A 17966-nucleotide genomic window follows, 5' to 3' on the forward strand; every position below is an offset into this window, starting at 1 on the left:
AACATATTCTTTACTGGCAAGCATATTTAAAGTTCTTTACATTATTTGTTAAAGAATATTTTTATACTAAATCTATCTATTACTATCGCCATCGTTTTGTAGGTACTGGTTGAGTAATATAAAATATAAAAAGACATGGTTTTATTGTAGTGTAAGGAGAAATAAAAGCAGGTTCGGAAGTTTGTTGGAAAAATTCGTTAGCTAGCTAATGATAAATTAAAAGAGAATAGTTTCTTTAGCTAAGAAAGTTAAAGTAATATTGTTACATACAAACCTGAGTTCATTTCTTCTTTTTTCCTCTTTAAAGCACCACCACCAAGGAGCCATTATAAAACACACAAAAAATGATAAACTTTATTAATATTCTTTCATTTCCCTCTGCTAACATGACAAAACTACAGCAGCAGTTTTTAATGTTTGCGTTTTCTTCCACATTTCTTATTTTTGAACATCGTTTGCATGCACTGGATGTTTTTTTTTCATTCGTCTTTGCAATCTAATTTAATCTTTGCTGAAATTAACGGGTTCCTGCTTGTGAATAAATACGATTTTTGAGGGTTCGACACTTGTACCAGGAAGCCATTGAATTGCACACCAGGAAATCGAAGAATTGCGGTTTTGTTTAAGAAGAAGCGAGAACTTGTTTAAAGATTTAAAAGGATTTAATAAAAAGTTTACACACCCAATACACCTTTCCCGAGACTTATTCTTTCGATGTGCCGCAACTTTTTCTGTTGAATTTTATGAAAAACGGCAACAGATTTGAATTTATCAAAAATGTCATAAACAAAGAAAATTTCGAAACAATGCAGCAAGTAAACAACCTGCTATTCTAATTTAATGATTTGTGGCATGTCCAACCTCTTTTTGAAAACGAGGCGGGACATGGTAACTTGAGCATTAAGAAGACTTTAACTGTGATGTATATCTCCTCAAAATAGCACTTTCTGTCGGCGTATCAAGTTAAACTTTTACACATAAATTAAACAAACTATGCTGAATTCAAATATGGTATTTATATTTTACGAGTTTAAAAAAAGTATGACTCGTGGTCTCGGGAAAAGTGTATTGAGAAGCCCCAATTTATTGTGGCGTTGAAAAGTCGATTTATTTGCATGATATAAAGCGTGCTGTATGTTAAATGCAGCGCGGAATTTGATGCCTGATCAGTTGTTTATGTACCCTTAGCCAACTAGACACGCCTTTCTCAGAGTTCAATTAATTGAGTCGCTTTTGTTCGTGATCTATTTGTTGTTTCAACTTTTCGAGAACTGTGTTGCTTCTTCCCTTCTTCTATTTCTTTGTTCTTTGTTTCGTTCTTTATTTTTCTCGCATCGATTTTTCTATGAATCTAACCTAATTATCCGGTTCGGCAAGCTCTGCTTTGATTGTGGGTATCGTTCGCATTGTGTAATCTAATTCACTTTCAAAGACTAACATGAAGCATGTATACACCTGTGGTTCTCGCATCACGATTTTTGTAAACACTTTGATCTCTTTTCCCCTATGTTTTTTTACCTAACATAAGTTCTTTTAAACAACATATCGCCAATCACTGCACCTAGATGTCGCTGAATCACCAAACGCTTTCTATTTTTCGCTGTTTTCCAGAAAACACAACTTTAAACTCGTTTTTTGCCGTTTAACTTCGAAAAGCAGGAGAATAAAGATTTCTCAAGACCAAATTACCCATACTTTACAATTTCCTTTGTCGCTGCAGGTATTAGTACAGCCTAGCGGTGGTATCTCCCGCTTCCCAAATTGAACTTTTGCCCTTCAGTTATTCTGCCGAGAAATTGCCGGTTTCGCCCTGTTAGCCTTTTTGAAGATGTTTGTCCTTTGGAAACGAGTCAAGCTCCAGAATTGTCGTTGCTACCATCCATACACGTGACCCTTAAGAAACATACGCGACCAAAAAGGCGCTTGTAGTAGTGCTCGTTATTCGGTTATTTCGTTTACCGCTGAGCGTCGAAATGTAATATTTTGCTTAGCAACGAGTAACCATAGCAACTAATCGATTAAATTTTTTACTTAATTTTGGTTTACTATAGGTATCCCTATTAAATAACTTTAGAATGGACAGTCCTTTGGAATTTAAGCAACTTTCAAGACAAAAAAAGTTTAAAATGAATAATGCTTATAAAAAACAACTTTTAGCCCTTTTTATTGCTATTGTGGAAGTCATTTTTAATTTTTGAAAATTTTACGAAAGTATACTATGCAAGAGGTGTTATTCTCTATAAAAATAGAAAAGAACAAATCGGAAACTTGTTATTTATTACTAAAATATAACTTGTTAACAAAACATTTTTCTTGATCCCCTTTTGTGTTCTAAGTAAAAGTTAAGAACATTTCAACTTTTATTGCGAATCGAAGGGAAAAAATCATAATCAAATTATTATCAATTAGCAACATAGTCAGTCAAGCAAATTAAAATGTTGTTCTTGTTCAACTGTGAAGAATTTATATAGCAGCAAGTTGTGTAGATTTCCTGGGCGTGTTTGCGTTTTAAATGAAAATCAATTAGATTTTTGTAAATTTATCTGATAATAGTTTTTCTGATTGGCGTCCAAATTTAGCAAAAAATGTACGAAAAATCCCAGGGTAGCTTGTATCTTCTTCACACGGGCTCCTTATAGCTGTCTTGGATATCAGAAAGATACAAGATGCCCTGGGAAAAAGAGGTTGGGAAAATCTATTTTATATGTCCTTCAGGATTCTTTCGTCTTGCCCCCTTCCCCACCCGTGATTCTAACAATTTACTTCCGGTCTGGTGTTTTAACGCAGGAATACTGTCTCGCTTATCTTTTGATAAACAGATAGTAACGCAAAAACAATATGGGAGATTTGTAGTGATAGGTGTTAGAGGAGTAAGTGCAAAACAGAAGAAACCTACTTATTAGTTCCGTATTTAGGGTTTTTTATATTTTCATTAATACCAGGTATATTATTTTATCAAAATCTATTTTACAAAGAAAAAATAATCAAGTATAAATTAACGGTAAAGCTTCTTTTAAAGAGAGATGTGCATATTTTCATGGTGGCTAGCCTCACACAAACTCTGTCTATTATTTTCAGGAGGGGCCATGGCTTAGATGGGGAGTCCTAGAGTATTTAATGCTCATTTTGAGCTATGCAGACCCAATTAGGGTCCAGGCTATACCAGAAAACTTCCTGTGCAACATCCAAAGGGCTAGCGTATACTGTTGCAATTACGTGATTATCTAAACAAACAAACATCTCTAAGCTAGCAACGATCTAGCAACTCTGTTGCCACATAAATTTATGGCTTTGATTATAAGACATCTCCTGAAACAACTTTACAAAAGTGCTAGTTAACAATACATGAGGACTTGTCTTAGATGTAGCTAGTAGTTGCTTCAAACATCCACCTTGTACCTTTACCTGTTCCTCTCAAGAAACCTATGCAACATTAGGAAAACTTGGTGAAGCAAATTTCCAAAAAAAATCTGTTTAGGAAAGCACACATGATGATGAAACGTTTTCTTAAAAATATTCTTCAGCCTGTCTAGTTTCATAATAATAAAAGTTTGATATCCCGAATAGATCAAAATGTTATACTCTCACTGCACAAACATTTTCTCATCTGTGAAATACCCCAGTGATTTTTAGGTTGACTTAATTCCTTAAATTAGGATTCTTTTGCTGGACCCTCAAAAGAAATATTTATGCACTATTAACAGGATATCGCTGTTAAGTGTCAGCCCTTCCTCTGTAATAATGGATCCCCGAAAAAAGAATTTATGCAAGCCTTTTTTTATGCTTATTTTTCTAGAAGAAGCTCTTTGTGTTCAGACCTTTTCGAAATTAAAACAAAAAGAAAATCTAAAACTTGTGGGATACCACAAATGTAGGATGCCATTTTTTAAATACATGTTTTTTCCCCTGAGTATGGTATAGTATCCCTTGTTTGCCAGATATATAGGCTTGACAGAGTGGGAGTGGGAAACAAGCAATTATTTTGCTAGTAAAAGAAACGCATAGGAATTACTCCTACTTCTTATTGCAACATGAATCTTGTGAAATATCGTGTGTTTTTTTCTGAATTTACATAATTACGAAAAGAATAGCAATTGCTTGTACTCCTGATCACCTCCTTAAATTTAGATTATCGTTTTGTGAGTATAACCATATATATAACCTGTTGAACAATTTATTTGATTTTAATTTGGTACCATAGGTGTAATATAATGTATCTTGTTTCAGTTCTTGTTCCAGACATAGATATAGAATACATAATAAGAAGGATTTGACTGGAACAGCTCAACCAAGATGGTAGTCACTTGTTTTGTTTCATCAAATCTTTACACAGAATTCTTGTTATTTTTATTATTTAAAATGAATTCTCTTTTAGATGCTTCAAAGGCAGAAACCTGCCCTTGGTCCTAATTCAGGAAGCCAACAAAAGGACACAAAGAAGAAAAAACGCTTGCCAAAGCTTGAAGATTTTTTACAGGCGCGAGATTATACAGGAGCAATAACACTATTAGAGGTTAATTTCTTTGCTCATACCTTTTACTCAAAGATAAGATTATCTAGTATAAACAGTCTTTATTTTATACTATTATAGTTTACAAGACAGGCCGGCAAAAACAGTGAAGACATTGCTTTGTGGGTTGCATACTGTGCATTTCATTTAGGTGATTACAAAAAGGCTTTTGAGGTAAATTTAGATTCATATTTAGTAAATTCTTTGTCTTTGTGTATCATTATAAAAGCTGTCAAGGTTAGCAAAGCTATTGTGAGTACTTTTATTGATTTGTTCTTGACTTGGAGATAATTATGTGTTGCATGTGTTTTGTATATGAACTTTATTATATATAGTTAGCATCCGTTCCAATTGCTATAGGTAATAGTTTCATAACTGTAGAATTCTTAAACCTGATTTCCATTGGTGATATAGACTAACATGCACATGTGCAGTACATGAATACAGGAAGTGACATGACATTTGGTACCATATGGAGAGAAGACCTAGAAGAAACTCAAGAGAAATATTTAAAAAAAATCACAAACTTTATGAGCTATGATTAGATAATCCCAAATTTTATTTCCAAGAAACTTTTATGGATTTACATGGACGTCTTCACAATCATTTAACTAATTGTTAAATGTGTTTGAATGTTATGCTACAAAAATTATGCTGCATGTCATCACTAGTGATTTTTTATGTTTATGTAGACAATGTTATATAGATAGATGTGCATATTTTACATGGCTAGCCTCACAAATATCGAGGGATATACCCTGTTTATTATTTCCATGAGGCCATGGCTTAGATGGAGAGTCCTGGAGTACTTAATGCTCATTTTGAGCTACGCAAACCCAATTAGGGCCCGCACTCTACTAGACAACTCCCGGCAACATCCAACGGCCCACACAATGTGCCATCTCCCCAGTTTCCCTATTACGGCTTGGGTTAACCCGGGGGCTATGGTAACATTCACTTGCCCATGTTGAATTGTCGTCAGGAGGAATTGAACCCGCACAGAGTACGAAAGCTATAACCACTAATCTACGGCGCCATTGTTCACGCTGGAATTTCTTATGCTTATGTCACAAGGTGTCAGCTGTAGTCTACAATTCAAAGCGATTAGGATTTTTAGAAATATTTTTTAGCTAAATTGACTATCAGCTACTCAATACTCTGATGACATAAAGCGATAAATGTGAAAAAGTAAAAAATTGAAACTAAAAAGTTCCGCATAAATGCTATCTAAAATTAAAGTAGCTTAGACAGTTTAGAATGAACTTTAAAATTTGCACTGATGTCATAATTTTTTAAATAACATATAATTTTAAGGGAAATCACATATTTAGCTGTGTCCATAGTTTCACTTTCTCCTGAACTTATGAAGCAGGAAAATATTTTTTTGTTACTATTAGGAATACCAAGTACTATTGAAACAAGAGAAATGCCATCCTGATGTTCATCCTAATGTCGCTTGCTGTTATTTCATGATGGGAATGTACACTGAATCCCAAAGTATTCTTGATAATGGTATGATATATAGCTATGACAGGCCTTATCATGAGAGGTGTGTGATAGCACGCGTACACGTCCACACACACCTGAAATGATTCAGGCATGCTGTCGATAGCACGCTTAAAATCCTATATTCTATGAGAAATTGACCAGAATAGCACGCCTAAAGCACACGCAAATGCATTTTGGGCCTGTTATTCATCACACACCCACTCAAAATCTCCTGAAAAGGCCTGCTATGAAGTAAATGTTAAAAGTAACTTACACTTTTAACAAAAGAAAGAAGGAGAAATATAAATTGTGTTTTTGACTAAAAAGTCTTAGCACCCTCTCCCAAAAAATACCAAACTATTAATAATTTGTGAGAAACAGCTTTAAATTTGATAAGGTGACTTGATAAGGTTGGTCAATGAAATAAAAATAATCTTATCAAGAATGTATGGTTGAAACAACAACAAAAAAAAATACACATTACATTATTTATTCACCTTGTTTAGTATAATTATTGTGGATTGAAATTTAACCAACCAAAATTGGTTGGTTAACCAAAGCTGTTTCTCACAAAAGTTTTAGGTTTTTTTCTTTTAAACTTTTGCTCGATATTATTTTTTTGTTTTTGTGAAAATTATGGGTGGTTGGGCCCATAGAACTTCTTGATAAAATTATTTTATTTCATTGACCGACCGACCATAACCTACTTTCGTCTTTGCCCATAGAACAACTAATTAAGTTGGAGTATGTATGTGATTATTCTTAGGAACAAATTCAAAGCTTGCAAACAGATTAGCATTTCATCTCTCACATAAGGTATTTCTTAATTTGTGACTTCAGGTATATGTTTTAAAGTTTGTATGACTTTTTTTAATGTCATTATTATACACCTCAATTCAAGTAAACCCTGTGATTTGTAGTTCTGTTCTTATATGTAAGTTTTTTAACTATTTTTTAACAAAACATGATGTTGGGCTGCCTAAGGAAGCTTCTTAACGCTTTTGCAATGAAAAAATATAGTGATGTTTAGGCTGTGTTTTTTAACTATATCGCAACAAAATGTTATAAATAAAGTCCTAGTTTTTTTGTTGTCGTTCTACCTTTAAGAGAAAAAATTTCTTTTAAATTCGCAGATCACTTTTATTGTTTAATAACATGTTTAGTTTAATGATGAACAGAAGTTGATGGGTTTTCACTCAAAGTTGCAAGATGTAGTTGAGGACCAGGTAATTCTTCATCAAACTTTACATTAAATTTATCTCTTATAATTTACAGAAGCAATTGTAATGGTATAGTATGAAGTAGTGTAGTCATTGTACTACAGTTAAACACATTGATATGGAAACAATGTTTTTTATAAAATAACATCACATGTTAGAACATAATTTGATATAAGTAAAATATACATCATCACAGAATACTCTTTTTACCTTCTATCATTGTGAAGTAAAAGCAGAACAGCTGTTCCTTAAAATATGCATGTTTCAAGTTTAGGTAACTGCTTAACAAGAAATCTAACAACTGAATTAAAAGGAGAGAACCAGATTATAACAGTTTACGACTCTAATATTTTACAAGAAGCACAAAATAACTGTGTTCAAAAAGGTTTTAAAAATAAGGACTGGTGGCTTATGCAATGATTTTTTATTATTTTTTGAGTATGACTTTTGAGTTTGAGTTTTCAAGATTATTTAGAAGTGTACTCTAAGTTGATATCATATGTGACTCAACTGCAGGTATTGTACTTCATTTTTCCAGCTAAGTCTTGCATCTATTCATTACCTCCGAAGTCATTTCCAAGAAGCCATAGATATTTACAAAAGAATACTGCTGGATAATAGGTATTTTCATTTCCTTATATTCTGTGATTCTTTTTGTGACTTATGGAGAGCAATATTAAAAGCACTATTAAAAGCAAGGTTATACAGAACAGTTGATTGAATCGAAGTAAAACTTGTCAGAAACTAATTTTATATTTTACACAAAACATTAGATATTGTGAAACTTGGAAACATTGTTGTGTTTGAAAAGATTTTTTTGTGAAAAGCAATTTATTATATGGCAATTTTTTTCCTGACAATTTGCAGGTTGGGTTATGTACCCTGCAATTATTCTTGTCCTGTTGTCGCGTGTAACTTTAGAGGTATTTTCAAACCATCATTGTTCCTCAGGTTGTAGGAACATCACTCTAAAAGTTGCATGACTGGCCAGGCTTTTACAGGGAAAGGGAATACTTTTTTGTTCTTCTTAAGAGTTGATCTAGTTTTCTCAATGTACCCATTCGTTTCTGTACAATTTATTTTATATTTTCATTCACAGGGATTTTTTAGCATTAAATACTTATGTGGCACTGTGTTACTACAAATTGGATTATTTCGATGTGTCGCAAGTAGGTTTTTTTTGGTTTTTTTTGTAACTTTTTCCTAAACTGTTCCAATGTAAACATTGTATTGTTGAGATGGCAAGTTATAATATATTCTACGGCATTGAAACAACTTAAATCCCATAATTCAATTGTAGTTAAATTGTAGGTTTTTATGCCTTTAGTTGTCACTTCTAAACGTTTTACTTCATGTCTATTTCTTAGGAAGTCTTGTCAGTATATCTGCAACATTATCCTGACAGGTACCATAGCTTATTGTTTCTTTGTTTTCTGTGTATATTTTTTTTCCATATGTGAACACACTCCTCCAATCTGGGTTCGATTTAAAATTGTTAAAAATTGTTTTCAGTGCGATCGCAATTAATCTGAAAGCATGCAATCATTTTAAATTGTATAATGGAAAAGCTGCTGAAGTAGGTCTTTTTATATAATTTGTTAGTGTATTTTTAGTTTGCTTTTTCTATATTTTAGACATATTTTGCACCACATTTTCCAACATTATAGACGGTGACTATGTTACAATATTATTATTTTAGGCAGAGCTCAAGTCCTTGCAAGAAATGACAAGTCCTTCATTTAATTATGCCAAAGATTTAATTAAGCACAATTTAGTGAGTGTTTTTATTATTGTATAATCAAGAGTTTTTAGCATATTCACAATCGTTTTCTTGTGGTTCTGACTATTTATTTGGGCACATGTTGATTCAAAAAGTCATTTCAATGCACATTGTATCATACAAAGCAGTTTTAGTGTGTTAAATGCTTAAACCTGCTGAAAAAGATAGGTCATCAAAAATTATCTTCTTATGCATTCAATAATTAAAGTTTTTTTTAAGTTTTTAACTGAGTGAATGTTTGCTCAAATGTTGACTTGTTAGCAAAGCACGAATTTAATTTAATAATTCTTCACCCACAATAAAAATGAAAATGCTTTGTGTCCTTCAAAACGGTACGTTGTTAAAGAATGCTATGTTTTAGGTTGTGTTTCGAAACGGAGAAAGTGCCTTACAAATATTGCCACCACTTCTGGATGCTCTTCCCGAAGCAAGACTAAATTTGGTAAGCATGCTACTTAAAAAATGCTTGTTTGACACTCATAATTTTAAAAAGGCTAAAAATGGAACCCTAATGTTAGGTCATAATATCTTACTTAATGTCTTACTTACCATTTCTGATAATTTTTTTTTTGCAAATTTAAGTTGAATGTGATCTATTAACAGGTAGTTTGCAGTATTAAAAATTTTTAAAATAGAAGAGTTTTTGTTGCTCAAACCCCATGCAATTTTTATGAAACACTCCAATATCCCCAAAAACTCAAGATAAACTTTGGTCACCCTATCTGCCAACAAATCAAAGTTGATGTTAAGAAAACAAAGAAATGCCCAAGTAGTATGAAGATCTTAATTCACTCACTTCACAGTAATTTTAAGGTGAGCACTTATTAAAAAAAAGTTTTTGAAATATCTGGTGCTAACAGTTTTTTTCTCTTTAAAGAGACCCTTGTTCAAAAAAAAAAGATGCATCACGTTATAATTCTTTTTTTTGCAACACGCATATCTTCTTTTCTCTTCACGTTTAAACAAAACAAGTAAAATACCAATTTGAAAAGAAAGTGCACACGAATCATGGACTTTCCATGATAAACATTAGACTTGTGTAGAATTTTGCACCTTTGGATTTTAGATGTTAATATAACTGTCTATGAGAGACTCTACGAAGGAAAGCATGCTATTACTAAAAGTCATAGCTTTTGCCATAAAAATTGAACAAGAAAACCTGAAAACATTCAAAAAGTGTTGTAAGGAAAACCTGGGATAAAAGTTTTTTGTAAGTTGTTTTAAAGCACGGCTGCAGAAGTCTGTGCAAAAAATATTTATATCAATTGCTTTTTGCCATTCACTGAAAATTCTTTCAATAGAATCAGCTACAGAATATTGCCTTGTGTTTTTTTTTTGTTGCAGTGTGTGTTGTTATGTACCCATTTCCAAAAACAAATAGATTTTTCTCAAGCCTCAGACTTAACCTAAACTCAGCAAAAACCAGGGCATTTATTTTTTCATTATCATCCTAAATCCTGGTGAAAGTAATGAAGACCTGATTGTTTTTTACTCTTAATGTGAGTTTTTTTTTGTTTTTTTTGTTTAGGTAGTGTACTATCTACGTCAAGGTGGGTTTTCTTCTGTGTTATGATATACTGACATGCGCACATACCAGCTACTAAACTAAATTCTACAAAGCAAATATCAGCAAATTGTCATCGAGTTGTGTCATTTTTTTATTGACTAATGACTTGTAATAAATTCCACAAGTTCGTTTTCATCATTTACGATTCTTATAATTCTAGATGACATTGAAGAAGCGTATAATTTGATCAAAGATGTGGAACCAACATCACCAAATGAGTACATTCTAAAAGGTGTGGTCAATGCAACGTTGGGACAAGAAAAAGGATCTGTATGTGATGTTTTTAATATTTCGTCATGTAGGTGTAATGAGAGTCACTTGTAAGACTTTGATAACAGGTGTCTCACAAATTGAAACGACTCAATAATTCTCTTCCTTTTTTTCAAAAATCAATTTATCATGGTTTAAGCCGCCACCTGGTGGTCAATGTTTTAATTTTAAAGGGGCAATTCTATCTCACTTCTTAGTAGTGATTTCACTTCCTATGTTTTATAAAGCTGCTGTTGCCAGAAATATGTCATTTAATTCCATTACTTTTTTCCGATAATTTTTTTTAATGCTGGATAAATGTTGGAATTGTATAAGATTTTCCAGAACTGTGAGAAATTTTATTCAGAATTATGTTAGCAACCTATTTTTATGATGCTGGATTTCTAATTTTTAATTTAACGAGGATTGCCGAATTCTATGACTGTCGATTATTCTATCGTTTTAGAGAGAACATCTGAAGGTTGCACAGCAATATTTTCAACTAGTTGGTGGATCAGCCAGCGAATGTGGTATGTTGTTTCATTTATTATTTTACCAGGAAAAATAAATAAATAAATAGTTGTAAGTTTTGTCATTCATTTTCCATGTTGAAATCTTTTAACTGATAATTGTGCACCTTGATCGAACCTTTGACCATCGTGGACGAGTGTAATTGGGATATGCCATGAAATTGTAAGAGCAGTGTACATCGTTAAAAGGTTGCTTGCATAAGACAGAAGCGAAATCAAAGCGAAATGAAATCCACAATGAAAACTTGCATCAATTTGAAATTTCACTTCGCTTAATCTGGCAAAAGTAGAAATGTCACCCAAATTAAGATTTACTTCACGCGAAGTGAAAGAACTCGTGTAAACAGTTCTAGAAAACAGTAACTCAAACTGGTTTGAGTTCACTTTACGTCCCGATGACTATGAAACAAAGTATGATAAATTGTGCAACATGTGACAAAGTCCATAAAACACGTGGATGTTGATTTTTGTAAACAGAACGCTTAGAATATGTCACGCTTAAGAAATATTACAAGATTTTTATGTCCCGTAAAGAGACGCTTAGTTGTTATGCGTCCGACTCAGCAGCTCGAACTATTATTACTTTCGATTCAATTTCTATTTTAGACACGATACATGGGCGTCAATGCATGGCGTCGTGTTTCTTTTTGTTGAAACAATTCGAAGACGTGCTCATTTACTTTAACTCCATCAAAAGTTATTTCTACAATGATGACTCTTTCAACTTCAACTACGGCCAAGCCAAAGCGTCTGCTGGAAACTATAAAGAAGCAGAAGAGGTAAGGTGTGGTTTTCATCAACGTGCATTATTTTTGACTGATCGTATAATCATTGCTGCTTAACCTATTTGTGAAAACCAGACACACTCACTACATTCGCTTTTTGTTATTTATTTTTATTATCTAGAACTTTTTCGTTCTCTTTACACTTTGAGAACATAACTCCCTTGATGACAGCAGTGCATTTTAAGCAAGTAATATGACTTTATAAGATGGCGATAAATCGATGAGGTTATCAAATATCTAGTGTACATTTCAAACCCCTAATTCTAGTTAAACTTTTCGACTTGATAGTCTTGATAATTTTTGTAGGTTTTCTTGCTTATCCAAAGTGAAAAGATCAAAAACGAATACATTTATATTAGTTGGTTAGCACGATGCTGTAAGTAGTTTATTTTTATTGAGTTACTTTACTTTGTCGAGTTACTTTACTTTGTCGAGTTACATTATTTTGTCGAGTTACATTTTTCGAGTTACATTACTATGCCGAGTTACTTTACTTTGTACTGACAGAAGAACTTTAATGTAAGTCTCATCATAATTTCATATAGACATCATGAATCGAAAGGCTCGTCTCGCGTGGGAATTTTATTTAAAAATGGAGACGTCGTCGGAATCGTTCAGTTTACTTCAACTTATCGCAAACGATTGTTATAAGGTAAACTTCATTACAACAACATCTGCTTCTTATAATTCGCAGTGGGCACATAATTTTATTGAAACTTTCTTAGAGCTTGTCGTATGTACTTTCCTGCGCCGTTAAGAAGTATTTACTTTTAAACGGCCTGAAATTTCTTTGGATGTTTTGAAAATATTTTTGACAACAGGTGCATCAAAATCTTTTTCTTTTTTCAGATGGGACAGTTTTACTACGCTGCAAAAGCATTCGATGTATTGGAGAGGTTAGATCCAAACCCCGAGTATTGGGAAGGAAAGCGTGGTGCGTGTGTGGGCGTTTTTCAAATGATCATAGCTGGTCATGAACCAAGGTTTGTTGTTTTTGTCTCGATTGCATAGTGTGGGATCATTTTTGATAAAAATGAGCTAATAATTTTTAATGACATTTGTTTTTTTTGTATAGTAGCTTTTTGTTATTACGTTTTGTTGTAACATAAAAAGACCATATGTTCATTTTGCACAGGACTGATGAATTTTATTTAAATATGTACTGCAACTTGAAATGAACAGCCTCCTTTCTGGCATTTAAACAAAAAAGACTTGATTGTTGGTGACTTTTCATTTCCTTCAAATTTTTTGACAAAATTGTATTGTTAGACGTTTTTTAGTATTTTCTCTTATAATATGATTCCGAAACCTCCTCAATTTTTTTAAATTTACGAAACTTTATTTTATTTAGCCACCCTGCCCCCTATACAAGGTAAATTCTCAAAATAAATATAGTATTACTGAGTAACCTTTTGTCCTTAGGCTGCCATGCTCATCGTTGTTTATATTTTGTTTTCGTTTTTTTTTTGGTTTGTTTGTTTGTTTTTTTAGTTCTAATTTTTACAAACCTTTCTATGACTTTGACTTGCTTTAAAATATTTTAGGGACACACTTCGCGATGTGTTACAGCTTTTAAGAAACTCTGCCAACCCGCAAGTGGAGTACATCATTCGAACAATGAAAAAATGGGCGAAAGAAAATCGAGTTCCCGTTGTATAAAAAAAAACATCGGCAAAAATATTTAATATTTATTAATAGTATAGAGAGCTTTTCCGACGTATCTTTTTACTTTTCATGGGTGGAATATCCTGAGGAACACAAGCCTTAACAAACTAAAAATATTTTGCCAACATTTTTTGAAATTTGCCTCGTTTGATGCTGAACGCCAGTTTTTTTGTGATCTTTTAATGGTTAACTGAGGTGACTTTCTATAATTCAATACTTTTCATACATTTAAAATAAACTGTCTATATCGTTGTTACTTTAAATTTTTTATGATAAAAATGTTATGCGTGCAAAAATTTCGACGTGACGTGAAAATGGAGCATCGGCCAAGCAAGTTATCGAACTTTAAATTGTGATTTTTTAATACACGTTTTTTTATACAACACACATTCAGGTTAATAAACATAGCCTGAATGTTTGTTAACCTTTCAAGAGATTTTCTCGAAAATTCTACTTTTTTTAAAAAAGGACCTAAAAACGGCTAGGTTTTTAAGAGAAAAAATCAGTCGAAATGAAATGAACAAAATTACAGAACGTTCGTTCAAAATAAAATATTTGATTTTCCGTAAATGTTGAATTCTTTGGTAATCTCTGCGATGAAGAGTGTTTTTTTCCGTAAGAGAACGTAATTAAAAAGTAAAAGCTTAATAATATTTTATTTTGAATTTCCTTTTAAATATTTAGGACGCTTTGTTTTGCTTTTCATGTTCACGGAGAAAATTTTTTTAGATTGTATATAGAAGTCTGTGTATAGTATGTAAGTATAATATATCATGTTGCTCTTGAAACAATTTTCTTCTTTCATTTAAAGTTCTTTTACAATATTTTTGCTGTGTTTATCCAGGCTATTGGCGTAGTATTTTACCGCAATCAGTTACAAGAAACATATTTACCATGGGAGATATTTTTGCGATTATATTTCTTGTGTCTCAAAATAATTATTCTCCCAATATTTTATACGTTTTCTTGCACTCAAATATCTTCAATATCTGGAGAGTCAAATTAACTTATCTTTGAGAAGGACAGTGAACCTGTCACTAACTCTCCAACGCGCAGTATTTCTGTCTGCCTTGCTTTAAGTTGTCTGACAGAACTTCTCCCCAAGACTTCTTGCGCTAAAAGTTTTAAATGAACTAGAACCGTTAAATGTATAAAGATTCCAATTATTCGTTCGTTAGCATGAAACCAAATTGTGGAACAGGAGGTACAAAGTTGAACGGTGTTGAATGGTGAGTTGTTAGGACAGGATCAATTAAAACTTTTTAAAAACTAACAGGAACTTTCTGTTTTATATATTTTATTGGGATGTCCATGAACTAATAAATTAAAATCGGCAAGTTTTATACTAAATTAAAATCACAAAAATGTTGATAAAAAATACAAGTTTGATTTTTTGTATTTCCTGTTATTTAGTCAGGACATGGATTGTTCTTTTTGAATGCTGGATTGAAGAAAAAAACAACTGGATCGTATGAAAAATTGACGGTTGTCAATTTTCAAGACTATATTTTATTTACCCTGTTGTATTTATCTTACTACCCCTTTCCTCACTTACCATCTTACAAGTTTGGCCAATATCTTTAGCCTCGTTCCCCTTTTTTAGCTTTTCAACGTTGTTAGCCTTTAGCAACCTCGTCCTTAGCGCTTTTTGTCTCTCTTTCGCACTGCGCTTATTAATAGGTCTGACGAAAAAGAAGTTTGTCTTGCCGTCCAATATGCAAAAAGAGACAGGTCCTGGAATAGAGGTGGAGCCTTCATGTAAGCGACAGCGGCTGTGACACAAGACGCCAACTCCTCGGGCCGAGGATACATTTTTTAAGGGCGTTCTAAGTACCATTCATATTTATTGACTGTACTGACGTCGTGATGGAACAGTTTAGATCAGCCTCTTTCCCAGATGAGATATCGCTTTCAACAACCTTGTTGCCTAACTCTTTTCGACAGTAAATTTTGAGAATGGTACCATTAGACTAACACAATAGATTTATTCATGCATGTTAAACTTTACTTTGCATAAAATATTTACAATGTTAATTTATGAAATTATTTAATCATCTCCCCCGCAGTGCTTAAATCTAGATTTTACGCAGAGTTTTTAATTTTCGCTGCAACACAAAATGTAAGATCGATGCATATAAAAGATTGTCTTGTTGGAAAATGCGTATTCTTTCATTGAGGTGATGACTTTTATTGAGTTTAAAGTTTGTTGTTGAGAATGGTTTAAAATGAAGTAAATAGGTGACGTCAAAGATTCATAAAGACGCCGTGTTTTTGACGTTTAATGTCACAACATAGAATGTAATGAGCTGAAGAGAAAGAGAGAGAATTCAGGATGCTGTTTTTTATGTAACAAAAGTTTAGGACCTGGGATCAAGATTGACAAAAAATAAGTAAGTCTCAAAAAGCTGTTAGCCTTTCTTTTATATAATTGCCCCTTTTAACAATGGGTTTGTTAACCGCTCATAGGCTCACGTTGATAAGAGGGCTTTTTAGCGCCTTTTGAATAAAAGTATGTTTAATAAATCGTTAATTCGGATTCAGTAATGAAACCGGTCCCTTATAATAATTCAAAAAGGAAGAAAATAATATTCTCATTAAGCTTACTTCTTTAAAAGCTTCTCTCCAGTAACACCCCTTGAAGTTTAATCGCAATGTGGGTAGCATACCACACCTAGTTGGCAATCACCCCTTACATTAACTTTTGCATAATGCACATTATGTAACCTCGATATTCCGCCAATCAAAAGAGGAAAAAAGGAACAGACACTTTGGGACGAGAGGTTGTTTTCTCAATTTTAAACAGTTTAAAAACAAGAATATCTTGCTAAAGTAAGGAGAGCATTTTCTTTGTTTTACTAACAGCAGCATGCTTAATTGACAGTAAATAAAAAAAATCCATAAAGAGTCCTAGAAAAGAGGTTGGATTTGTTAAACATGTTGGTGAAACTTTTGAAAACAGCCCTGTGGACGAGTTTGAATTGAATTTCCTGAATATTGTGCTATTTTGTTTTAAAATAAGAATTTTTAAAACCGAAGTAATATAACATATGTATTATGAATAACAAACATCTGCTAATAAAGACTTTTTAAACAGAAGGCTCTTGAATATTCTAAAATTCAGAGTAATAGTTATGCTCTCCATGTTAAAAATATCCTCACCCTCCTTCGTTTTATTATAAATAAATTAAAAATTACAACCCCGAAAGAAAAGATAAACAACATTTTGTTATTAGCAACCTGGCTTGATATTTAAGTTGTTAATGATATTTTTGTTTAGGGTAAACGAGCTTAAAATTGGTAGCAATTATGCTGAACACAAGCAAAGTTTAGAAGTGTAAGCGATCAAGACAAATAAAAATATGTCAAGATATTTGGTGAGGCGATTTATACAGTTCCAACCGAAAATACCGCTTATCTGCAATGGTAGAATGGGACCTAAATATAGAACCTATCACCTTGGAAATCATATCTTGTATCTAAAAAAAAATCCGAAGAAGCACTATCGCGAAAATCCGTTTACGCTTGTAAAAAACAGATCGATCCTTAATACAACCAGCATCCAGCCGTATAGTAACGTTACAACCAATTCGCATTCACCCAGTGATGGTGCAATATCAAAGATTCCGTTAGATGAATCAAAGCAAAAAGAATACAGACCTCCTGGAACACATTTAGAAAATGGTGCGATAAAAGACAGACCAGAAATTAATAGACTCGGACGATTGCAGGCTTTCGTGCTCGTTGTTGCGTTTATATATGTTGGCGGTCTGTTGTCTAGTTTAGGCGCACGCGCGTTGCATGAGTACGAAATTTTCACGCTACCAGATGATGACGGTGAATTCTAGTCAATTTTGTTTTATTTATTTATTAGCATGAATTATGTAAACTTCAAATTATATATATGTTAAATCTTTGAAAAATATTCCAATGTTCCGTTATGCATCTCTTTTGATTAACTCTTTTGGTTTAGCCTCCCATTCATTGCGATCTGATTCTTATGCTTTCTGTGATTCATAGGAACACCTATATAGAGTTTGTCATTTAGTTTTTCTAAAGCGAAAAGGTATATTCAAAAAATTTCTTGTCATTTTCGTATTCGCATTGCATTTTATGAACTTTTCCCGCAAATTTTTAAGTTGGAGCCTACATTGGTCGCTGCTATTCAGCACGTG

The 17966-nt window shown here is 32.8% G+C and overlaps 1 protein-coding gene across 1 annotated transcript; it reads left to right on the plus strand.

Moving 5' to 3' along the window:
• Positions 1-4175: 4175 nt before the first annotated feature.
• On the plus strand, positions 4176-17732 carry LOC130648843 (intraflagellar transport protein 56-like). Its single transcript, XM_057454948.1, has 21 exons — positions 4176-4296; positions 4376-4513; positions 4592-4684; positions 5908-6022; positions 6765-6814; positions 7162-7224; positions 7757-7839; positions 8318-8387; positions 8586-8623; positions 8731-8794; positions 8918-8992; positions 9360-9440; positions 10527-10548; positions 10726-10835; positions 11281-11344; positions 11951-12123; positions 12436-12505; positions 12675-12781; positions 12979-13112; positions 13674-14551; positions 17072-17732. The coding sequence occupies exons 1-20, from the start codon at positions 4294-4296 to the stop codon at positions 13786-13788; spliced, it is 1668 nt and encodes a 555-aa protein (XP_057310931.1). The 5' UTR covers positions 4176-4293; the 3' UTR covers positions 13789-14551; positions 17072-17732.
• Positions 17733-17966: the final 234 nt, after the last annotated feature.

The sequence above is a fragment of the Hydractinia symbiolongicarpus genome, chromosome 7 (genome assembly GCF_029227915.1).
Source record: "Hydractinia symbiolongicarpus strain clone_291-10 chromosome 7, HSymV2.1, whole genome shotgun sequence".
Lineage (NCBI taxonomy): Eukaryota > Metazoa > Cnidaria > Hydrozoa > Anthoathecata > Hydractiniidae > Hydractinia > Hydractinia symbiolongicarpus.